Source organism: Pseudophryne corroboree, assembly GCF_028390025.1.
Source record: "Pseudophryne corroboree isolate aPseCor3 chromosome 3 unlocalized genomic scaffold, aPseCor3.hap2 SUPER_3_unloc_18, whole genome shotgun sequence".
Classification (NCBI taxonomy): domain Eukaryota; kingdom Metazoa; phylum Chordata; class Amphibia; order Anura; family Myobatrachidae; genus Pseudophryne; species Pseudophryne corroboree.
The window spans coordinates 153315-179554 of record NW_026967506.1 but is presented as its reverse complement, the minus strand read 5'-3'; the positions used below and the strand labels follow the sequence as shown (position 1 = coordinate 179554).

At 48.6% G+C, this 26240-nt stretch overlaps 2 protein-coding genes across 2 annotated transcripts in view; one reads left to right on the top strand and one right to left on the bottom strand.

The window, feature by feature from the left end:
- Positions 1-26240, top strand: part of LOC134983565 (lactase/phlorizin hydrolase-like) — a 744668-nt gene that overhangs the window by 614069 nt on the left and 104359 nt on the right. The gene's annotated exons all lie outside the window — the stretch shown is intronic.
- Positions 10198-26240, bottom strand: part of LOC134983562 (oocyte zinc finger protein XlCOF6-like) — a 35920-nt gene continuing 19877 nt past the window's right edge. Inside the window, exon 4 of the mRNA XM_063949216.1 lies at positions 10198-13413. Within this exon, the coding sequence (XP_063805286.1) occupies positions 12008-13413 (1406 nt within the window). The 3' untranslated portion in view covers positions 10198-12007. The remainder of the gene's footprint in view (positions 13414-26240) is intronic.

The window sequence follows — 26240 nt, the reverse complement described above, 5'->3', positions numbered from 1 at the left end:
CAAAGGTGTTTGACCCCGACCAAGTAGCAGCTCGGCACAGTTGTAGTGCCGAGACCCCTCGGGCAGCCGCCCAAGAAGAGCCCACCTTCCTAGTGGAATGGGCCTTAATCGATTTAGGCAATGGCAATCCTGCCGAAGAATGCGCCTGCTGAATCGAGTTACAGATCCAGCAAGCAAAAGTCTGCTTTGAAGCAGGAGCGCCAACCTTGTTGGCTGCATACAGAACAAACAGAGATTCAGTCTTCCTGATCCTAGCTGTGCTGGTCACATAAATCTTCAAAGCCCTGACCACATCCAGGGACTCGAAATCCTCCAAGTCCCGTGTAGCCACAGGCACAACAATAGGTTGGTTCGTATGAAAAGATGAGACCACCTTGGGCAGAAATTGAGGACGAGTGCTCAACTCTGCCCTATCCACGTGAAAAATCAGGTATGGGCTTTTATATGATAAAGCCGTCAATTCCGAAACCCGCCTTGCAGAAGCTAAGGCCAACAAGATGACCACTTTCCAAGTGAGGTATTTCAACTCCACTGTTTTGAGTGGTTCAAACCAAGGTGACTTAAAGAAACTTAATACCACGTTAAGGTCCCAAGGCGCCACCGGAGGTACAAAGGAAGGCTGAATATGCAGCACGCCCTTCACAAAAGTCTGTACTTCAGGAAGAGAAGCCAATTCTCTTTGAAAGAAAATGGATAAGGCTGAAATTTGAACCTTTATGGACCCGAATTTTAGGCCCAAATTCACTCCCGTTTGAAGGAAGTGAAGCAGACGGCCCAACTGGAACTCCTCCGTAGGAGCAGCTCTGGCCTCACACCAAGAAACATATTTTCGCCATATACGGTGATAATGTTTCAACGTCACGTCCTTCCTAGCCTTGATCAGGGTAGGAATGACCTCTTCCGGAATCCCTTTTTTTGCTAGGATTCGGCGTTCAACCGCCATGCCGTCAAATGCAGCCGCGGTAAGTCTTGGAACAGACAGGGCCCCTGCTGCAGCATGTCCTGCCTTAGAGGAAGAGGCCACGGATCTTCTGTGAGCAACTCTTGCAGATTCGGATACCAAGTCCTCCTTGGCCAATCTGGAACAATGAGGATTGTTCTGACCCTTCTTATTCTTATTATCCTCAACACCTTGAGCGTCTACAGCCACCGCCTGAGGGTCTCTTGACCTGGCGCAATACCTCTTTAGCTTTTTGTTGAGGCGGGATGCCATCATGTCTATCTGAGGCAGTCCCCACCGATCCGTGACCTGTGTGAAGACTTCTTGTTGAAGTCCCCACTCTCCCGGATGCAGGTCGTGCCTGCTGAGGAAGTCCGCCTCCCAGTTGTCCACCCCCGGGATGAACACTGCTGATAGTGCACTTACATGGCCTTCCGCCCAGCGTAGAATCCTGGTTGCCTCTGCCATGGCCACTCTGCTCCTTGTGCCGCCTTGGCGGTCTACATGAGCCACTGCCGTGACATTGTCTGACTGAATCAGTACCGGTTTGTTCCGAAGCCATTCCTCCGCTTGGGGTAGGGCGTTGTATATGGCCCTCAACTCCAGGACATTGATGTGGAGACCAGTCTCTAGGCTTGACCAGAGACCCTGGAAATTTCTTCCTAGTGCGACAGCTCTCCAACCTCGGAGGCTCGCGTCCGTGGTCACCAGGACTCAGTCCTGAATGCCGAACCTGCGACCCTCCAGGAGGTGAGCACTGCACAGCCACCACAGGAGAGACACCCTGGCCCTGGGAGACAGGGTGATCCGTTTTTGCATGTGTAGATGGGACCCGGTCCATTTGTCCAATATGTCCCATTGAAAGGTCCTTGCATGGAACCTGCCGAAGGGGATGGCCTCGTATGAAGCCACCATCTTCCCCAGAACCCTCGTGCAATGATGCACTGAAACCTTTTTTGGCTTCAATAGGTTCCTGACCAGAGCCACGAGCTTCTGAGCCTTCTCCACTGGAAGAAAAACTATTTTTTGGTCTGTGTCTAGAATCAGGCCCAAAAAGGCCAGACGCGTTGCAGGGACTATCTGGAATTTCGGTAAATTGAGAATCCAGCCGTGCCTCTGCAACGTCTTCACGGACAGAGACACGCTGTCCAGCAACTTCTCCCGCCTTTATGAGAAGATCGTCCAAGTACGGGATAATTGTGACGCTCTGCCTGCGCAGGAGCACCATCATTTCCGCCGTTACCTTGGTGAAAATTCTCGGAGCCGTGGAAAGACCAAACGGCAACGTCTGAAATTGGTAGTGACAGTCCGTACTGCAAATCTCAGAAACGCCTGGCTAGGAGGGAAAATTGGAACATGAAGGTATGCATCCTTTATGTCCAGGGACACCATCCAATCCCCTCCCTCCATGCTGGCGATGACCGCTCTGAGCGATTACATTTTGAACTAAACCTCTTCAAGTACAGGTTCAGGGATTTCAGATTTAAAATGGGTTTGACCCAACCGTCCGGTTTCGGTACCACAAACAGTGATGAATAATAACCCTCTCCTTGCTGGAGATGAGGAACTTCGACTATCACCTGTTGAATGTACAATTTGTGAATCGCAGCCAACACCAGCTCCCTGTCCGACGGGGAAGCCGGCAGAGCAGATTTGAAAAACCGTCGAGGAGGCATGTCTTCGAATTCCAGTCTGTATCCCTGTGAAACAATTTCTATTGCCCAGGGATCCACCTGTGAGAGAACCCAGACGTGGCTGAAAAGATGAAGACGTGCCCCCACTTGATCCGACCCCCCCCCCCCCCCCCCCCGGAAAGACTTCTGCTCCTGGGAACTAGCTGAGTGCAGCGTTTTTCCCTTGCCTTTCCCTCTGGCAACAAAGGACGATCCTCGTACCTTCTTGCTTTTATTGGAACGAAAGGACTGCATTTGATAATGCGGTACCTTCTTAGCATGCTGCGGGGGAACATAAGGTAAAAATTTCGATTTACCGGCCGTAGCAGTAGAGACAAGGTCCGAGAGGCCTTCTCCAAACAACTCCTCCCCCTTGTAAGGCAATGACTCCATATGCCGCTTTGAGTCGGCGTCTCCCGTCCACTGTCGGGTCCACAAGAGTCGCCTAGCAGAAACAGACATAGCGTTTATTCTGGAGCTTAGTAAACAAATGTCTCTCTGAGCATCCCTCATATACAAGGCAGCATGTCTGATATGCTCCATGGTCATTTAAAAGGTATCCCTATCTAAGGTGTCAATCTCCGCAGATAAGGAGTCTACCCATGCCACGACAGCACTACAAACCCAGGCCGACGCCATGGCCGGCCTAACTATAGTTCCTGAATGTGTGTAAATGTGCTTCAGGGTGATTTCCTGCTTGCGATCAGCAGGATCCTTGTGTAACGATTACTAGGGTTCTCTGTGTGTGCATACTTGAAATGAGGTCAGCTGAAGGCAGGTGAAAATTAAGTAAGGTTTATTGTGGAAAAAGAAGTAGCAAAATATATACATACAGAAACTGGATCCTTGATTTACATGGAACCGAACACGGAAGGTTATGCTTGAATATTGGTATAGTCCAGGTTAAACACAGATGTGAAATAAACATGAAGATATCCGGGTTAAATCAAGCAGGGGAAAAATAACATACCAAAAACGTAGTAATCAGGCAGGGGTGGAAACAGACTGCAAATAATAGTTCAGGAATGCAGATGCTGAACCGGCAGGGTTAGAAGTCTTGTAGCAAGGCATATGAAACGGCAAACTGCAGGGAATGTCTCCAAGATGTAGATAAGGCAGAATCAGGACAAGATTACTGAAGAGAGCCTAGTCGCACTCCAGACGGAACCACAATGATCTGCACCTAGATGCTGGTGAGCTGGAGTTAAATAGCAGCACCAGGTGTTGGCCCCAGCTGCTCACAATCAGGTAATTAACCTGCAGAGACAGTGTGCAACTGCCATTCGGACCTGAGGCAGCTAGTGAGACCCCTAGAGGCAGGAATGAGATAATGCAAGGCAAAACAAACAGACATTCCTAACACCTTTAGGGAAGCAGTATCCGGAGAAGGCAGTGTCACCTTCTTGGATAAGCGTGTCAGCGCCTTGTCTACTTTAGGCGAAGATTCCCATTGTATCCGACCCTTCTGTGGAAAAGGATATGCCATAAAAATCCTTTTGGGAACATGGAGTCTCCTATCCGGAGCTTCCCAAGCCTTTTCGCACAATTCACTTAGTTCAAATGAGGACGGAAAGGTGACCTCAGGCTTTTTCCCTTTATACATGTGAACCCTCATGTCAGGGACAGGGGGTTCCTCAGTGATATGCAAAACCTCCTTTATGGCAATAATCATGTACCTAATACCTCGTGCCACCTTCGGTTGTAATTTTGCATCCTCATAGTCGACACTAGAGTCAGTATCTGTGTCGGTATCTGTCAGCGACCTGGGATATGGGGCGCTTTTGAGACCCTGATGGTCCTGGCGCCACAGGGACAGGCACGGGCTGGCTACCTGACTGATCCCTAGCTTCAGCCTTGTCTAAGCTTTTTATGCAGGAGATTCACATTTGCATTTAAGACATTCAGCATATCCACCCAGTCTGGTGTCGGCATTGCCGACGGTGACCTGACATTCAAACACTCCCCCTCCACATTAAGCGAGCCTTCCTCGTCAAACATGTCGACACACACGCACCGACACACTTTACACACACAGGGAAACTCTTTTCTGAAGACAGTATCCCCTTTAAGGACCTTTGGAGAGACAGAGAAAGAGAGTATGCCAGCACACACCCCAGCGCAATGACCCTGGAGACCAACACAAAATGTTTCCCCCCAGCAGCGCTGTATAATATCTTATCCGCCAATTATGTGCCCCCCCCCCCTCTCATTTAAACACCCCTTCACCGTGTGTAAGCAGGGGAGAGTCCGGGGAGCTTCCTCTCAGTGTTCTGTGGAGAGAAAAATGGCGCTGGTGAGTGCTGAGGGAGAAGTCCCACCCCCTCGGCGGCGGGCTTCGGTCTCGCTCAAGTTGTGTAAAAATGTTGGGGGCTCTTTTATATACATGTACAGTGCCAAGCTGTACATGTGCCCAGCTTTTTGCCATGTCTTGAGGTGGGAATATTGCTGCCCAGGGCGCCCCCCCTGCACCCATACAGTGATTGGAGTGTGTGAGGTGTGTGGAGCAATGATGCACAGCTGCGGTGCTGTGCGTTACCTCAGTGAAGCCGCTGAAGGCTTCTGCCGCCTGAGACGTCTTCTTGCTTCTTCTCTTCTGGCTCTGTGAGGAGAACGGCGGGTGGACGCCCAGTAAGAACCTGCGTTCACCCCCTCTGGAGCTAATGGTGTCCAGTAGCCGAGGAAGCAGATCCTATCATTTAAGTAGGTCTGCTCCTCTCTCCCCAGTCCCTCGATGCAGGGAGCCTGTTGCCAGCAGTGCTCCCTGTAAAAATAGAAAAAATCCAAACAAAAATGCTTTCTAATGCAAAGAACTCAGGAGAGCTCCCTGCAGTGCACCCATCTCGCTCTGGGCACAGTGTAAATCTGAGGTTTGGAGGAGGGACATAGAGGGAGGAGCCAGTGCACACCCAGAATACAAAGCTTTCTTAAAGTGCCCTATCTCCTGCTGAGCCCATCTATTCCCCATGGTACTTACGGAGTCCCCAGCATCCTCTCGGTCGTTAGAGAAAAAAGGAATGTTACAACTTATCCGGCGCTACTGTTTAGAAGTGCTTCCACTAGGATTTCTTCACAAATCTCTCTTTGTAAGAAGGACTTGAATCAACATACCCCAAAAAGATCATAAAGGGATGTACATAGAGGACGCCAGTCACAGCTATTATCCATGAAGCGCTTAACTACGTTTCCCGTAGTGCCTATTATCATGTTATATCTGTTGCTGTGACGACGTGATGTCACATCCTGTCCAGTCTGAAGCACTTACTACATCTCCCATGGTAATTAGTTGCACACTCCGTCTGTTACTGTATCAACGTGATGTTACGATCTATGCGATCCGTCACGTCCGGTAAGGTTACCATGGAGACGACTAATCGCATGTCCCTGGCCGCAGCTTGATCCCTAGACACTTCATTCCTACAAGTCCCATGATCCTCCGCTGCATTCAGGGACCGCTCCCCATGGTAATCATTATTCATAAGATATTCTTTCCTATCCCATGTCCATGACATCTGTAACTCATTCATTTATCGGGATTAACCCACGTTTCTTCAAACAGGGTATTCAGTTCCTTAGACACAGGAAAAGCGGCTGAGAATATTTTCTTTACATTAAAGTAAGATTCCTCACACACCTCTGTCACCTGATCAGGAATATTTAGGACTTCCCTGATAGAGTCTATGAGAGCCTCTACACCTTGCCACAGAGTACCCGCCCCTGCGTCTATGTCCACTTCACCTCCCTCCACTTCTGTCTCGTCATTATCAGTCAGAATATAGGATATGGGCCAAAGAATGTTTTGGCGGACCAATGGTAGAGGACTGAGAAACTGGTCTGGGTACTGAGTCCTTTTGCATAAACTCAGCCATAGACTATCTTAAGTATTGTGTCTCCTTCTCATTACGAGATAATTTAGTAGATATGGTGGAGATCATCCCCCGAATGGAGTCCTGCCATGCTGGCTCCGCCCCACTAGCCTGAGAAGGGATACTACACTGAGTACACACTAGTGAACCCCCTGGGGAAGAGGAACACTGTGCCTTACATGATACACACTCTTTGCCTGACATACTGCAGTAATGACAGCGCACACACAGGAAAAGGTTAAATACACAATTAACCCACAAAGAGTCCATCCTGAGAGACACAGAGATAGAGAGAACCAGCACATGGCTCCCTTATTGCTAAAGCCAAGCTTAGCCGGGTCGCAGTAGCTAGATTAGGGACTTAGTACACAATTATATCGCTCCCCCTGCTATGACCCCCTGGTACCGCTGAGGTAATCTGCAGGATCTCCGGAGGAGCTGCCCGTCCCTGCAGTCAGCGTATGTGATGATGCAGTGTGTAAAATGGCGCTTGTGAGCTGCTGGATCCGCTCATAGTGAAGCCCCACCCCTGCAATGACACGCGGTCTTACCGCTTTTCTTTATACTGGCTGTCATCTCTAAGTGCATAAAATGGAGCAAACCCCCTTTTAAGCTGTATTGCCAGTCTGGGTACTGCTGGGTACTGTGTACACTCTGTGTACTCTGTCTGGAGACTCAGGGCCTCATGCCGACCTGTTCGCACGCTAGGCTTTTTCGCTGCGGTGCGATCAGGTCAAAAATGCGTATGCACCGTAATGCGCACGCGCGTCGTATGGGTACAAAGCGGATTGCTGCTGAGTGATGGATTTGACGAAAATTCAATTTGAACAGCCGATCGCAAGGAGATTGACAGGAAGAAGGCGTTTGTGGGTGGCAACTGACTGTTTTCTGGGAGTGGTAGGGAAAACGCAGGCGTGTCCAAGCGTTTGCAGGGCGGGTGTCTGACGTCAATTCAGGACACGGACAGGCTGAAGTGATCGCAGTGGTTGAGTAAGTTCTGAGCTACTCAGAAACTGCACAAAATTTTTTTGTACCGCTCGGCTGCACAAGCGTTCGCACACTTGCAACGCGAAAATACACTCCCCTATAGGTGGCGACATGATTTTTATTTTGATTGAGGGAATGTACTGTATATAATACATGTTTTTCTAGCTGAATACACCTACTTTTAGGGCAACATTGTAGCCAATATCAAACCACCTCTTAGTGATGTCACGGATTCCTGGGGAACCTATAGGCTGCACTCTCAGTGATGTCACTGATTGCTGGGGAAGCTATAGGCTGCATTCTCAGTGATGTCACTGATTCCTGGGGAAGCTATAGGCTGCATTCTCAGTGATGTCACTGATTCCTGGGGAAGCTATAGGCTGCATTCTCAGTGATGTCACTGATTCCTGGGGAAGCTATAGGCTGCATTCTCAGTGATGTCACTGATTCCTGGGGAAGCTATAGGCTGCATTCTCAGTGATGTCACTGATTCCTGGGGAAGTGATAGGCTGCATTCTCAGTGATGTCACTGATTCCTGGGAAAGCTATAGGTTGCACTCTCAGTGATGTCACTGATTTCTGGGAAAGCTATAGGCTGCACTCTCAGTGATGTCACTGATTCCTGGGAAAGCTATGGGCTGCACTCTCAGTGATGTCACTGATTCCTGGGAAAGCTATAGGCTGCATTCTCAGTGATGTCACTGATTCCTGGTGAAGTGATTGGCTGCATTCTCAGTGATGTCACTGATTACTGGTGAAGCTATAGGCTGCATTTTCAGTGATGTCACTGATTCCTGGGGAAGCTATAGGCTGCATTCTCAGTGATGTCACTGATTCCTGGGGAAGTGACAGGCTGCATTCTCAGTGATGTCACTAATTCCTGGTGAAGCTATAGGCTGCACTCTCAGTGATGTCACTGATTCCTGGAAAAGCTATAGGCTGCACTCTCAGTGATGTCACTGATTCCTGGGAAAGCTAAAGGCTGCACTCTCAGTGATGTCACTGATTCCTGGGAAAGCTATAGGCTGCATTCTCAGTGATGTCACTGATTCCTGGGGAAGTGATAGGCTGCATTCTCAGTGATGTCACTGATTCCTGGGAAACGTATAGGCTGCATTCTCAGTGATGCCACTGATTCCTGGTGAAGTGATTGGCTGCATTCTCAGTGATGTCACTGATTACTGGTGAAGCTATAGGCTGCATTTTCAGTGATGTCACTGATTCCTGGGGAAGCTATTGGCTGCACTCTCAGTGATGTCACTGATTCCTGGGAAAGCTATAGGCTGCACTCTCAGTGATGTCACTGATTCCTGGGAAAGCTATAGGCTGCACTCTCAGTGATGTCACTGATTCCTGGGAAAGCTATAGGCTGCATTCTCAGTGATGTCACTGATTCCTGGTGAAGTGATAGGCTGCATTCTCAGTGATGTCACTGATTCCTGGGAAACGTATAGGCTGCATTCTCAGTGATGTCACTGATTCCTGGGGAAGCTATAGGCTGCATTCTCAGTGATGTCACTGATTCCTGGGGAAGCTATAGGCTGCATTCTCAGTGATGTCACTGATTCCTGGGGAAGTGATGGGCTGCATTCTCAGTGATGTCACTGATTCCTGGGAAAGCTATAGGCTGCACTCTCAGTGATGTCACTGATTCCTGGGAAAGCTATAGGCTGCACTCTCAGTGATGTCACTGATTCATGGGAAAGCTATAGGCTGCATTCTCAGTGATGTCACTGATTCCTGGTGAAGTGATAGGCTGCATTCTCAGTGATGTCACTGATTACTGGTGAAGCTACAGGCTGCACTTTCAGTGATGTCACTGATTCCTGGGGAAGCTATAGGCTGCATTCTCAGTGATGTCACTGATTCCTGGGGAAGTGACAGGCTGCATTCTCAGTGATGTCACTGATTACTGGTGAAGCTACAGGCTGCACTTTCAGTGATGTCACTGATTCCTGGGGAAGCTATAGGCTGCATTCTCAGTGATGTCACTGATTCCTGGGAAAGCTATAGGCTGCATTCTCAGTGATGTCACTGATTCCTGGGGAAGTGACAGGCTGCATTCTCAGTGATGTCACTGATTCCTGGTGAAGCTGTAGGCTATATTTACTGTGATGTCACTGATTCCTGGGGAAGCTATAGGCTATATTTACAGTGATGTCACTGATTCCTGGGGAAACTATAGGCTGCATTCTCAGTGATGTCACTGATTCCTGGGAAAGCTATAGGCTGTATTCACAGTGATGTCACTGATTCCTGGGGAAGTGATAGGCTGCATTCTCAGTGATGTCACTGATTCCTGGGAAAGCTATAGGCTGCATTCTCAGTGATGTCACTGATTCCTGGGGAAGTGACAGGCTGCATTCTCAGTGATGTCACTGATTCCTGGGAAAGCTATAGGCTGTATTCACAGTGATGTCACTGATTCCTGGGGAAGTGATAGGCTGCATTCTCAGTGATGTCACTGATTCCTGGGAAAGCTATAGGCTGCATTCTCAGTGATGTCACTGATTCCTGGGGAAGTGACAGGCTGCATTCTCAGTGATGTCACTGATTCCAGGGGAAGCGATAGGCTGCATTCTCAGTGATCACAGATATATACAAGAGTTGTGCAAATGCGCAGTCAGCAGCAGCTGGTACGGGGATGGTCAGACCCCCTGTTATATATATAAGGAAATAAATGTATGGGTGTACCAGCGCTGGCTGTATAGAACATATACATAGGACGGATTGCTTCATAAAAAAGAATCACAATTTATTCCTTGTAATACATAATAAAACATGAAGGGGTGTATAATAAATGCTGTTTGTAATTAAACTCATATATAAACACCTCCCTGCATCGGATCTCTGTTGCACTCACACATGTATATAGGTATTACCAATGGTTTTTGGCGAGGACAACTTCCAATCAAATGCAGTATTCTGTAGAGCAATACTGTTTACCGGATGTGAAAGAATGATGATCCCTTGGAAAAGGAAAAGTCCATTTTGAAGCTGAAGGGATAAGCTGGAATAACGCTATGGTGCAACGTTCAAATGGGGGATCGATGTCTAAATTATTGCCAAATGAAATGCCAAAGGGTCCAAATGGATGCAAAGTGGTGGAGTAGGATCCTGGTAGGTCATTCAAAGATAGGCTCAACGCGTTTCACTGGTTCCAGCTTCCTCCGGGGCAGAAATTCAGTGTATACTGGCGTGTCTTTATATACCACTTTCAATAGCATAACAATTAGCACCTGTGTTGGTACATCAATGTAATAAAGCAAACCGTCCAACAAATCATTCTAAAAAACGCATCATTACAATCATACAGTTCCCCTTTATTAGTGGGTCATCTTTTTTTTAATAAAAATTAGTATTTTAAATCAGGTTTTTATACATTAGAAGAGATTATTGTCATTCTATTAGCCGGTCACGTGACCGCATCTGGTCACATGGCTGGAACTATTTTCAATCCCATTGGTCGGCTGGTTTTAATCATTATGACAAAGCTCCGATCACGTGATGCATCCCACGTGATCAGAACCTGCACTGTGTCCATTGGCTGCTATAGAGCACGTGGTTCGGGGGCGCGTCCCGAGAGGTACAGAGACGCGTCCTCCCCCCACGCTCTGACGTGAGTGACATAATTTTCCATCACATGACTTTCCAAACAAGCAAATCATGACTGGTTTCCATAGGAACATATACATTTAATGTGGCAGAAAAATCATGATTGATTCTTTTATGGTATGCACTGTTAGTTAAGCTATAATAGCTGATGCCTTATAATAGTTTGTTCTAACCTGTGACTTCTCTTACAGATGTACAGGAGACTGCGCCAATTACCTTGATATGCAGCATTTGTATATCTGTGTATGACCGAGTCTCTGAATCTGCATGCAAAGTACTGTAATGCAGCGACCGCAGCATTTTCCCATGTCAAGTTCTATTTTGCTTTATATACAGACTCAGTCGCACACAGATAAAGTGCCGCATATCAAATTGATTAGCACAGTCTACTGGTGCATTGCAAGTAAGAAGCTTTTTTTTGACAAAAACAGCCGATGCTAGCTGAGGTACGCTGCATCTGTCACCTCACTCAAGCCATGTATCTCCCAGTGTGTGGTACATTGATGCTAGATGTATGAGGACACATCTGTACATGTAACAAGATGTGATTTCTGTAGAACGTATTTTCTACGCTCAGAACTAGGGATGGACATCGGAAACTGTTACCAACCACAGATGTTCCCGTTCCAATGGAGGTACTTTATCCATCGAATACCAGGTTTGCGATGGCTGCCAGTCATCGGAAGCTGCTTCTGTTGCTCATCTGACAGCTGTTTGAACTCAGCTGTGGACTCCTAGAAGTGGTTATCGCAGCTCAGCTTATGTGCGCAAATGCGAAGCTCTGTGCTTCTGCGTGTGCATACAGGATAACCATCAATAGTATAAGGTTATAATGTGATGCTACCAATCACGTGACTTTATGTCAGAAGCCTGGCAACCATTAGATACTGGGTATCTGATGTCCGTCCCTACTCAGAACATGAAAATGGCTACTCACCTGTGTGACTTCTCTCATGTCTAACAAGAGATGATTTCTGTGTAAAACATTTCCCACACTCAGAACATGGAAATGGTTTCTCCCCTTTGTGAGTTTTCTCATGTATAACAAGATATGATTTCTGTGTAAAACATTTCCCACACTCAGAACATGGAAATGATTTCTCACCTTTGTGAGTTCTCTCATGTATAACGAGATATGCTTTCTGTGTAAAACATTTCCCACACTCAGAACATGGAAATGGTTTCTCATCTGTGTGACGGCTTTGGTGCGCAACAAGATATGACTTATGTGTAAAACATTTCCCACACTCAGAGCATGTAAATGCTTTCTCACCTTTATGACATCTATCATGTCTATCAAGATCTGATTTAAGTATAAAACTTTTGTCACACTCAGAACATGGAAATGGTTTCTCACCTGTGTGACGTCTCTTATGTATAACAAGAACTGATCTCTGTGTAAAACATTTCCCACATTCAGAACATGGAAATGATTTTTCACCTGTATGACATTTCTCATGTCTATCAAGATCGGCTTTACGTATAAAACATTTCTCACACTCAGAACATGGAAATGGCTTCTCACTTGTGTGACTTCTCTCATGTATAACAAGGGCCGATTTGTGTGTAAAACATTTCCCACACTCAGAACATGGAAATGGCTTCTCACCTGTGTGACATCTCTCATGTATAACAAGACGTGATTTGTGTGTAAAACATTTCCCACACTCGGAACATGGAAATGGCTTGGCACCCGTGTGACTTCTCTGATGTGTAACAAGAGCTGATTTATGTGTAAAACACTTCACACACTCAGAACATGGAAATGGTTTCTCACCTGTGTGACTTCTCTGATGTCTAACAAGAGTTGATTTGTGTGTAAAACATTTCTCACACTCAGAACATGGAAATGGCTTCTCACCTGTGTGACTTCTCTCATGTATAAGAAGACCTGATTTCTGTGTAAAACATTTCCCACACTCAGAGCATGGAAACGGCTTCTCACCTGTGTGACTTCTCTCATGTATAAGAAGACCTGCTTTCTGTGTAAAAGATTTCCCACACTCAAAACATGAAAAAAGCCTCTCACCTGTCTGACTCATCTCATGTCTAATAACTGCTAGTTTTTTAGTAATACCTTTCCCACATTCAGAAGAGGAAATTACTGTATCACTGCTGTGGTCTGTACTATATGCAACAATCTGCGAGTTACCAGGAGAACATTCCTCGGGAACAGAGGGATCCGATGATATATCTGCACTGTGAGGTACTGGACGTATATTTAAGGTAATGCAGTTTTCTTCTGGAGAACCTTGTATGATGTTCTTATCTTCTAATTTAAAATCTGGAGACCAAGTGAGATGTTCCTCCGAGGTATTCCTTGTATTACGTCCATCTGGTAGAAATTAAGTAGATAACTAAGTAGCTCCCAGCAAAGGCATAATTAATCAATATTTGATGTCACCCATATTCCCATTGGTGCATGCTTAGTACAACCTCATGTGGAACACTTTCGTACTACCTTTCACACTCAAACATATTCCTGGAGAAGGATACAAGGGGAATTTTTTGAGATTGTGGTTGAGTCCCTGTCAGAGTGCCTGGGTAGATCAGCAGATGGACACATTCGTCTCCTACTCATCTCTTCTGTGGATGTTGGATGTGGAGAGAATGTCATTGTATGAGATTCATAAGTTGTGTCCTTTGTTGTGCAATGGAAACCTTGAAACCAAAGGGATCAAGCTCATCATATTTCAAACCACAAATCCATGGTATGAAATAAGAGGCACTGCCAGTAGACCGTTAATCCGGAGCAGTCGTGGTGAGCTATGATTGGGGAGAGAGCTCAATCCAGTCTTAGCGCTACGAAAAGAAGAGCTCCTGGGATGAAAGGTTTTGATGGCCGCGTAAAAGGCCAGAATAGGATGAGGTCAAGCAAAATGTTTTTTTTTTTTTAGCAATTGGAGAAGACTCTGAGGTGGCAGCTGAGCATTGAGGACAGCTGCTGGTGGCGAAACTCAAGATAGAGGGTAAGGACCAAAAAGACAGGCAGTGGTGGGAAGCAAGAAAAGGTAAACAATGCTCCCCAAACCCTCCGTGTTGACCAGGTAGACGCCCTCGAGACCTCTCTACTAAAACTCCCCAGACCAGTAGGGAATATAGGTGCTAGATCAGTGGCATACACTAAATTTGGAGTGCCTGGGACACTCCAATACCACGCCCACTACACCAAGCACCAGGCCAGGTTACTGCTGCACAACGGGGGTGGGGTGGGGGTGTAAGACAGAGGTGGCCGCTGTACTGTGATAATCCCATTCAACTCTACCCACCTTCCCAGTCACTGCCCATCACTTCCCCGCCCAATACCCGATACTATTTATCCCGATTGCAGCAGCATCTTTATGCGGTCACTTGTATACACACATGGGCGGTCATTCCGAGTTGTTCGCTCCCTAGCTAGTTTTAGCAGCCGTGCAAACGCAATGCCGCCGCCCACTGGGAGTGTATTTTAGCTTAGCAGAAGTGCGAACGAAAGGATCGCAGAGCGGCTACAAAATATTTTGTGTAGTTTCAGAGTAGCTCAAAACCTACTCAGCACTTGCGAACACTTCAAACTATTCCGTTTCGGATTTCACGTCACAAACCCGCCCAGCGTTCTCCCAGCCACACCTGCGTTTTTCCTGGCACGCCTGCGTTTTTCCGCACACTCCCTGAAAACGGTCAGTTGCCACCCAGAAACGCCCACTTCCTGTCAAACACTCTGCGGCCAGCAGTGCGACTGAAATGCTTCGCTAGACCCTGTGCAAAACTACATCGTTCGTTGTGCCCGTACGTCGCGCGTGCGTATTGCGCCACATGCGCAGAACTGCTGATTTTTAGCCTGATCGCTGCGCTGCGAACAAATTCAGCTAGCGATCAACTCGGAATGACCCCCATGACCCGAAATTCTCCCGCATGCGCAGCGACTAAAAATCGCTTAACTGCATGAAAATCTGGTGCAGTATCTCCATCTGAAGAAGGCGTCCCGTGTGAACAGACGCACAACACTGTACGTAGCCGATATCAGCGACACGCCCACGTCGCCATCACCATTCCATTACCTTCTAGATGCAAAGGCTCCTCACCTGATGCTGTGCAGACACTCGGGAGGCTCGCGCTGCGTAACACACACTGACCGTACGAGAGCCACACACACTGTGCACGCCTCTGAGTCACTGCCCGAAGACCTACTGTCCAACTCTCACCCAGATCATCCAGTTCCCTTTATTCTCCAGATATAATCACAACACCAGCCACACACACACACACACACTGCGTAGACCCAGCCACTGTTATATGTAGATTGTACACACAATATAAAAGCTGTGGTAACACATGAGATACACCACAGAGTGTGGGGAGGAGACTGGTCAGATCTCTGGGCTGGTAACACACAGTGACATGATGTGAGGGGGAGAGCAGGAGTATAATAGGGGCCGATGGCTCCTGATGTATGAGATACACCAGAGAGTGTGGGGAGGAGACTGGTCAGATCTCTGGGCTGGTAACACACAGTGACATGATGTGAGGGGGAGAGCAGGAGTATAATAGGGGCTGATGGCTCCTGATGTATGAGATACACCAGAGAGTGTGTGGAGGAGACTGGTCAGATCTCTGGGCTGGTAACACACAGTGACATGATGTGAGGGGGAGAGCAGGAGTATAATAGGGGCTGATGGCTCCTGATGTATGAGATACACCAGAGAGTGTGGGGAGGAGACTGGTCAGATCTCTGGGCTGGTAACACAGTGACATGATGTGAGGGGGAGAGCAGGAGTATAATAGAGGCTGATGTCTCCTGATGTATGAGATACACCAGAGAGTGTGGGGAGGAGACTTGTCAGATCTCTGGGCTGGTAACACACAGTGACATGATGTGAGGGGAGAGCAGGAGTATAATAGGGGCTGATGTCTCCTGATGTATGAGATACACCAGAGAGTGTGGGGAGGAGACTGGTCAGATCTCTGGGCTGGTAACACACAGTGACATGATGTGAGGGGGAGAGCAGGAGTATAATAGGGGCTGATGGATCCTGATGTATGAGATACACCAGAGAGTGTGGGGAGGAGACTGGTCAGATATCTGGGCTGGTAACACACAGTGATATGATGTGAGGGGGAGAGCAGGAGTATAACAGGGGCTGATGGCTCCTGATGTATGAGATACACCAGAGAGTGTGTGGAGGAGACTGGTCAGATCTCTGGGCTGGTAACACACAGTGACATGATGTGAGGGAGAGAGCAGGAGTATAATAGGGGCTGATGTCTCCTGATGTACGAGATACACCAGAGAGTGTGGGGAGGAGACTGGTCAGATCTCTGGGCTGGTAACACACAGTGACATGATGTGAGGGGGAGAGCAGGAGTATATTAGGGGCTGATGTCTCCTGATGTATGAGATACACCAGAGAGTGTGGGGAGGAGACTGGTCAGATCTCTGGGCTGGTAACACACAGTGACATGATGTGAGGGGGAGAGCAGGAGTATAATAGGGGCTGATGTCTCCTGATGTATGAGATACACCAGAGAGTGTGGGGAGGAGACTGGTCAGATCTCTGGGCTGGTAACACACAGTGACATGATGTGAGGGGGAGAACAGGAGTATAATAGGGGCTGATGGCTCCTGATGTATGAGATACACCAGAGAGTGTGGGGAGGAGACTGGTGAGATCTCTGGGCTGGTAACACACAGTGACATGATGTGAGGGGAGAGCAGGAGTATAATAGGGACTGATGTCTCCTAATGTATGAGATACACCAGGGAGTGTGGGGAAGAGACTGGTCAGATCTCTGGGCTGGTAACACACAGTGACATGATGTGAGGGGGAGAGCAGGAGTATAATAGGGGCTGAGGTCTCCTGATGTATGAGATACACCAGAGAGTGTGGGGAGGAGACTGGTCAGATCTCTGGGCTGGTAACACAGAGTGACATGATGTGAGGGGGAGAGCAGGAGTATAATAGGGGCTGATGGCTCCTGATGTATGAGATACACCAGAGAGTGTGGGGAGGAGACTGGTCAGATCTCTGGGCTGGTAACACACAGTGACATGATGTGAGGGGGAGAGCAGGAGTATAATAGGAGATGATGGCTCCTGATGTATGATACACCAGAGAGTGTGATGAGACTGGTCAGATCTCTGGGCTGGTAACACACAGTGACATGATGTGAGGGGCAGAGCATGAGTATAATAGGAGATGATGGCTCCTGATGTATGATACACCAGAGAGTGTGATGAGACTGGTCAGATCTCTGGGCTGGTAACACACAGTGACATGATATGAGGGGGAGAGCAGGAGTATAATAGGGGCTGATGTCTCCTGATGTATGAGATAAACCAGAGAGTGTGGGGAGGAGACTGGTTAGATCTCTGGGCTGGTAACACACAGTGACATTATGTGAGGGGAGAGCAGGAGTATAATAGGGGCTGATGGCTCCTGATGTATGAGATACACCAGAGAGTGTGATGAGACTGGTCAGATCTCTGGGCTGGTAACACACAGTGACATGATATGAGGGGGAGAGCAGGAGTATAATAGGGGCTGATGGCTCCTGATGTATGAGATACACCAGAGAGAGTGAGGAGAGGAGACTGGTCAGATCTCTGGGCTGGTAACACACAGTGACATGATGTGAGGGGGAGAGCAGGAGTATAATAGAGGCTGATGGCTCCTGATGTATGAGATACACCAGAGAGTGTGAGGAGGAGACTGGTCAGATATCTGGGCTGGTAACACAGAGTGACATGATGTGAGGGGGAGAGCTGGAGTATAATAGGGGCTGATGGCTCCTGATGTATGAGATACACCAGAGAGTGTGGGGAGGAGACTGGTCAGATCTCTGGGCTGGTAACACACAGTGACATGATGTGAGGGGGAGAGCAGGAGTATAATAGGAGATGATGGCTCCTGATGTATGATACACCAGAGAGTGTGATGAGACTGGTCAGATCTCTGGGCTGGTAACACACAGTGACATGATGTGAGGGGGAGAGCATGAGTATAATAGGAGATGATGGCTCCTGATGTATGATACACCAGAGAGTGTGATGAGACTGGTCAGATCTCTGGGCTGGTAACACACAGTGACATGATATGAGGGGGAGAGCAGGAGTATAATAGGGGCTGATGTCTCCTGATGTATGAGATAAACCAGAGAGTGTGGGGAGGAGACTGGTTAGATCTCTGGGCTGGTAACACACAGTGACATTATGTGAGGGGAGAGCAGGAGTATAATAGGGGCTGATGGCTCCTGATGTATGAGATACACCAGAGAGTGTGATGAGACTGGTCAGATCTCTGGGCTGGTAACACACAGTGACATGATATGAGGGGGAGAGCAGGAGTATAATAGGGGCTGATGGCTCCTGATGTATGAGATACACCAGAGAGAGTGAGGAGAGGAGACTGGTCAGATCTCTGGGCTGGTAACACACAGTGACATGATGTGAGTGGGGGAGAGCAGGAGTATAATAGAGGCTGATGGCTCCTGATGTATGAGATACACCAGAGAGTGTGAGGAGGAGACTGGTCAGATATCTGGGCTGGTAACACACAGTGACATGATGTGAGGGGGAGAGCAGGAGTATAATAGGGGCTGATGGCTCCTGATGTATGAGATACACCAGAGAGTGTGGGGAGGAGACTGGTCAGATCTCTGGGCTGGTAACACAGAGTGACATGATGTGAGGGGGAGAGCAGGAGTATAATAGGGGCTGATGGCTCCTGATGTATGAGATACACCAGAGAGTGTGGGGAGGAGACTGGTCAGATCTCTGGGCTGGTAACACACAGTGACATGATGTGAGGGGGAGAGCAGGAGTATAATAGGAGATGATGGCTCCTGATGTATGATACACCAGAGAGTGTGATGAGACTGGTCAGATCTCTGGGCTGGTAACACACAGTGACATGATGTGAGGGGGAGAGCATGAGTATAATAGGAGATGATGGCTCCTGATGTATGATACACCAGAGAGTGTGATGAGACTGGTCAGATCTCTGGGCTGGTAACACACAGTGACATGATATGAGGGGGAGAGCAGGAGTATAATAGGGGCTGATGTCTCCTGATGTATGAGATAAACCAGAGAGTGTGGGGAGGAGACTGGTTAGATCTCTGGGCTGGTAACACACAGTGACATTATGTGAGGGGAGAGCAGGAGTATAATAGGGGCTGATGGCTCCTGATGTATGAGATACACCAGAGAGTGTGATGAGACTGGTCAGATCTCTGGGCTGGTAACACACAGTGACATGATATGAGGGGGAGAGCAGGAGTATAATAGGGGCTGATGGCTCCTGATGTATGAGATACACCAGAGAGAGTGAGGAGAGGAGACTGGTCAGATCTCTGGGCTGGTAACACACAGTGACATGATGTGAGGGGGAGAGCAGGAGTATAATAGAGGCTGATGGCTCCTGATGTATGAGATACACCAGAGAGTGTGAGGAGGAGACTGGTCAGATATCTGGGCTGGTAACACACAGTGACATGATGTGAGGGGGAGAGCAGGAGTATAATAGGGGCTGATGGCTCCTGATGTATGAGATACACCAGAGAGTGTGGGGAGGAGACTGGTCAGATCTCTGGGCTGGTAACACAGAGTGACATGATGTGAGGGGGAGAGCAGGAGTATAATAGGGGCTGATGGCTCCTGATGTATGAGATACACCAGAGAGTGTGGGGAGGAGACTGGTCAGATCTCTGGGCTGGTAACACACAGTGACATGATGTGAGGGGGAGAGCAGGAGTATAATAGGAGATGATGGCTCCTGATGTATGATACACCAGAGAGTGTGATGAGACTGGTCAGATCTCTGGGCTGGTAACACACAGTGACATGATATGAGGGGGAGAGCTGGAGTATAATAGGGGCTGATGTCTCCTGATGTATGAGATAAACCAGAGAGTGTGGGGAGGAGACTGGTTAGATCTCTGGGCTGGTAACACAAAGTGACATTATGTGAGGGGAGAGCAGGAGTATAATAGGGGCTGATGGCTCCTGATGTATGAGATACACCAGAGAGTGTGATGAGACTGGTCAGATCTCTGGGCTGGTAACACACAGTGACATGATATGAGGGGGAGAGCAGGAGTATAATAGGGGCTGATGGCTCCTGATGTATGAGATACACCAGAGAGTGTGGGGAGGAGACTGGTCAGACCTCTGGGCTGGTAACACACAGTGACATGATATGAGGGGGAGAGCAGGAGTATAATAGGGGCTGATGGCTCCTGATGTATGAGATACACCAGAGAGAGTGAGGAGAGGAGACTGGTCAGATCTCTGGGCTGGTAACACACAGTGACATGATGTGAGGGGGAGAGCAGGAGTATAATAGGGGATGATGCCTCCTGATGTATGAGATACACCAGAGAGTGTGGGGAGGAGACTGGTCAGATCTCTGGGCTGGTAACACACAGTGACATTATGTGAGGGGAGAGCAGGAGTATAATAGGGGCTGATGGCTCCTGATGTATGAGATACACCAGAGAGTGTGATGAGACTGGTCAGATCTCTGGGCTGGTAACACACAGTGACATGATATGAGGGGGAGAGCAGGAGTATAATAGGGGCTGATGGCTCCTGATGTATGAGATACACCAGAGAGTGTGGGGAGGAGACTGGTCAGATCTCTGGGCTGGTAATACACAGTGACATGATGTGAGGGGGAGAGCAGGAGTAAAATAGGGGCTGATGGCTCCTGATGTATGAGATACACCAGAGAGTGTGGGGAGGAGTCTGGTCAGATATCTGGGCTGGTAACACACAGTGACATTATGTGAGGGGAGAGCAGGAGTATAATAGGGGCTGATGGCTCCTGATGTATGAGATACACCAGAGAGTGTGATGAGACTGGTCAGATCTCTGGGCTGGTAACACACAGTGACATGATATGAGGGGGAGAGCAGGAGTATAATAGGGGCTGATGGCTCCTGATGTATGAGATACACCAGAGAGTGTGGGGAGGAGACTGGTCAGATCTCTGGGCTGGTAATACACAGTGACATGATGTGAGGGGGAGAGCAGGAGTAAAATAGGGGCTGATGGCTCCTGATGTATGAGATACACCAGAGAGTGTGGGGAGGAGTCTGGTCAGATATCTGGGCTGGTAACACACAGTGACATGATGTGAGGGGGAGAGCAGGAGTAAAATAGGGGCTGATGGCTCCTGATGTATGAGATACACCAGAGAGTGTGGGGAGGAGACTGGTCAGATCTCTGGGCTGGTAATACACAGTGACATGATGTCAGGGGAGAGCAGGAGTATAATAGTGGCCGATGCCTCCTGATGTATGAGATACACCAGAGAGTGTGGGGAGGAGACTGGTCAGATCTCTGGGCTGGTAATACACAGTGACATGATGTGAGGGGGAGACCAGGAGTATAATAGTGGCCGATGCCTCCTGATGTATGAGATACACCAGAGAGTGTGGGAAGGAGACTGGTCAGATCTCTGGGCTGGTAACACACAGTGACATGATGTGAGGAGAAGAGCAGGAGTATAATAGGGGCTGATGGCTCCTGATGTATGAGATACACCAGAGAGTGTGGGGAGGAGACTGGTCAGATCTCTGGGCTGGTAATACACAGTGACATGATGTGAGGGGGAGACCAGGAGTATAATAGTGGCCGATGCCTCCTGATGTATGAGATACACCAGAGAGTGTGGGAAGGAGACTGGTCAGATCTCTGGGCTGGTAACACACAGTGACATGATGTGAGGAGAAGAGCAGGAGTATAATAGGGGCTGATGGCTCCTGATGTATGAGATACACCAGAGAGTGTGGGGAGGAGACTGGTCAGATCTCTGGGCTGGTAACACACAGTGACATGATGTGAGGAGGAGAGCAGGAGTATAATAGGGGCTGATGTCTTCTGATGTATGAGATACACCAGAGAGTGTGGGGAGGAGTCTGGTCAGATATCTGGGCTGGTAACACACAGTGACATGATGTGAGGGGGAGAGCAGGAGTATAATAGGGGCTGAGGGCTTCTGATATATGAGATACACCAGAGAGTGTGAGGAGTAGACTGGTCAGATCTCTGGGCTGGTAACACACAGTGACATGATTTGAGGGGGAGAGCAGTAGTATAATAGGGGCTGATGGCTCCTGATGTATGAGATACACCAGAGAGTGTGGGGAGGAGACTGGTCAGATCTCTGGGCTGGTAATACACAGTGACATGATGTGAGGGGGAGACCAGGAGTATAATAGTGGCCGATGCCTCCTGATGTATGAGATACACCAGAGAGTGTGGGAAGGAGACTGGTCAGATCTCTGGGCTGGTAACACACAGTGACATGATGTGAGGAGAAGACCAGGAGTATAATAGGGGCTGATGGCTCCTGATGTATGAGATACACCAGAGAGTGTGGGGAGGAGACTGGTCAGATCTCTGGGCTGGTAATACACAGTGACATGGTGTGAGGAGGAGAGCAGGAGTATAATAGGGGCTGATGTCTTCTGATGTATGAGATACACCAGAGAGTGTGGGGAGGAGTCTGGTCAGATATCTGGGCTGGTAACACACAGTGACATGATGTGAGGGGGAGAGCAGGAGTATAATAGGGGCTGAGGGCTTCTGATGTATGAGATACACCAGAGAGTGTGAGGAGTAGACTGGTCAGATCTCTGGGCTGGTAACACACAGTGACATGATGTCAGGGGAGAGCAGGAGTATAATAGGGGCTGATGGCTCCTGATGTATGAGATACACCAGAGAGTGTGGGGAGGAGACTGGTCAGATCTCTGGGCTGGTAATACACAGTGACATGATGTGAGGGGGAGACCAGGAGTATAATAGTGGCCGATGCCTCCTGATGTATGAGATACACCAGAGAGTGTGGGGAGGAAACTGGTCAGATCTCTGAGCTAGTAACACACAGTGACATGATGTGAGGAGAAGAGCAGGAGTATAATAGGAGCTGATGGCTCCTGATGTATGAGATACACCAGAGAGTGTGGGGAGGAGACTGGTCAGATCTCTGGGCTGGTAACACACAGTGACATGATGTGAGGAGGAGAGCAGGAGTATAATAGGGACAGATGGCTCCTGATGTATGAGATACACCAGAGAGTGTGGGGAGGAGACTGGTCAGATCTCTTGGCTTGTAACAGACAGTGACATGACCTGAGGAGGAGAGCAGGAGTATAATAGGGACAGATGGCTCCTGATGTATGAGATACACCAGAGAGTGTGGGGAGGAGACTGGTCAGATCTCTGGGCTGGTAACACACAGTGACATGATGTGAGGAGGAGAGCAGGAGTATAATAGGGGCTGATGTCTTCTGATGTATGAGATACACCAGAGAGTGTGGGGAGGAGTGTGGTCAGATCTCTGGACTGGTAACACACAGTGACATGATGTGAGGAGGAGAGCAGGAGTATAATAGGGGCTGATGTCTTCTGATGTATGAGATACACCAGAGAGTGTGGGGAGGAGTCTGGTCAGATATCTGGGCTGGTAACACACAGTGACATGATGTGAGGGGGAGAGCAGGAGTATAATAGGGGCTGATGTCTTCTGATGTATGAGATACACCAGAGAGTGTGGGGAGGAGATTGGTCAGATCTCTGGGCTGGTAACACACAGTGACATGATGTGAGGAGGAGAGCAGGAGTATAATAGGGACTGATGGCTCCTGATGTATGAGATACACCAGAGAGTGTGGGGAGGAGTCTGGTCAGATATCTGGGCTGGTAACACACAGTGACATGATGTGAGGGGGGGAGCAGGAGTATAATAGGGGCTGATGTCTTCTGATGTATGAGATACACCAGAGAGTGTGGGGAGGAGACTGGTCAGATCTCTGGGCTGGTAATACACAGTGACATGATGTGAGGGGGAGACCAGGAGTATAATAGTGGCCGATGCCTCCTGATGTATGAGATACACCAGAGAGTGTGGGAAGGAGACTGGTCAGATCTCTGGGCTGGTAACACACAGTGACATGATGTGAGGAGAAGAGCAGGAGTATAATAGGGGCTGATGGCTCCTGATGTATGAGATACACCAGAGAGTGTGGGGAGGAGACTGGTCAGATCTCTGGGCTGGTAACACACAGTGACATGATGTGAGGAGGAGAGCAGGAGTATAATAGGGGCTGATGTCTTCTGATGTATGAGATACACCAGAGAGTGTGGGGAGGAGTCTGGTCAGATATCTGGGCTGGTAACACACAGTGACATGATGTGAGGGGGAGAGCAGGAGTATAATAGGGGCTGAGGGCTTCTGATATATGAGATACACCAGAGAGTGTGAGGAGTAGACTGGTCAGATCTCTGGGCTGGTAACACACAGTGACATGATTTGAGGGGGAGAGCAGTAGTATAATAGGGGCTGATGGCTCCTGATGTATGAGATACACCAGAGAGTGTGGGGAGGAGACTGGTCAGATCTCTGGGCTGGTAATACACAGTGACATGATGTGAGGGGGAGACCAGGAGTATAATAGTGGCCGATGCCTCCTGATGTATGAGATACACCAGAGAGTGTGGGAAGGAGACTGGTCAGATCTCTGGGCTGGTAACACACAGTGACATGATGTGAGGAGAAGACCAGGAGTATAATAGGGGCTGATGGCTCCTGATGTATGAGATACACCAGAGAGTGTGGGGAGGAGACTGGTCAGATCTCTGGGCTGGTAATACACAGTGACATGATGTGAGGGGGAGACCAGGAGTATAATAGTGGCCGATGCCTCCTGATGTATGAGATACACCAGAGAGTGTGGGAAGGAGACTGGTCAGATCTCTGGGCTGGTAACACACAGTGACATGATGTGAGGAGAAGAGCAGGAGTATAATAGGGGCTGATGGCTCCTGATGTATGAGATACACCAGAGAGTGTGGGGAGGAGACTGGTCAGATCTCTGGGCTGGTAACACACAGTGACATGGTGTGAGGAGGAGAGCAGGAGTATAATAGGGGCTGATGTCTTCTGATGTATGAGATACACCAGAGAGTGTGGGGAGGAGTCTGGTCAGATATCTGGGCTGGTAACACACAGTGACATGATGTGAGGGGGAGAGCAGGAGTATAATAGGGGCTGAGGGCTTCTGATGTATGAGATACACCAGAGAGTGTGAGGAGTAGACTGGTCAGATCTCTGGGCTGGTAACACACAGTGACATGATGTCAGGGGAGAGCAGGAGTATAATAGGGGCTGATGGCTCCTGATGTATGAGATACACCAGAGAGTGTGGGGAGGAGACTGGTCAGATCTCTGGGCTGGTAATACACAGTGACATGATGTGAGGGGGAGACCAGGAGTATAATAGTGGCCGATGCCTCCTGATGTATGAGATACACCAGAGAGTGTGGGAAGGAGACTGGTCAGATCTCTGGGCTGGTAACACACAGTGACATGATGTGAGGAGAAGAGCAGGAGTATAATAGGGGCTGATGGCTCCTGATGTATGAGATACACCAGAGAGTGTGGGGAGGAAACTGGTCAGATCTCTGAGCTAGTAACACACAGTGACATGATGTGAGGAGAAGAGCAGGAGTATAATAGGAGCTGATGGCTCCTGATGTATGAGATACACCAGAGAGTGTGGGGAGGAGACTGGTCAGATCTCTGGGCTGGTAACACACAGTGACATGATGTGAGGAGGAGAGCAGGAGTATAATAGGGACAGATGGCTCCTGATGTATGAGATACACCAGAGAGTGTGGGGAGGAGACTGGTCAGATCTCTTGGCTTGTAACAGACAGTGACATGACCTGAGGAGGAGAGCAGGAGTATAATAGGGACAGATGGCTCCTGATGTATGAGATACACCAGAGAGTGTGGGGAGGAGACTGGTCAGATCTCTGGGCTGGTAACACACAGTGACATGATGTGAGGAGGAGAGCAGGAGTATAATAGGGGCTGATGTCTTCTGATGTATGAGATACACCAGAGAGTGTGGGGAGGAGTGTGGTCAGATCTCTGGACTGGTAACACACAGTGACATGATGTGAGGAGGAGAGCAGGAGTATAATAGGGGCTGATGTCTTCTGATGTATGAGATACACCAGAGAGTGTGGGGAGGAGTCTGGTCAGATATCTGGGCTGGTAACACACAGTGACATGATGTGAGGGGGAGAGCAGGAGTATAATAGGGGCTGATGTCTTCTGATGTATGAGATACACCAGAGAGTGTGGGGAGGAGATTGGTCAGATCTCTGGG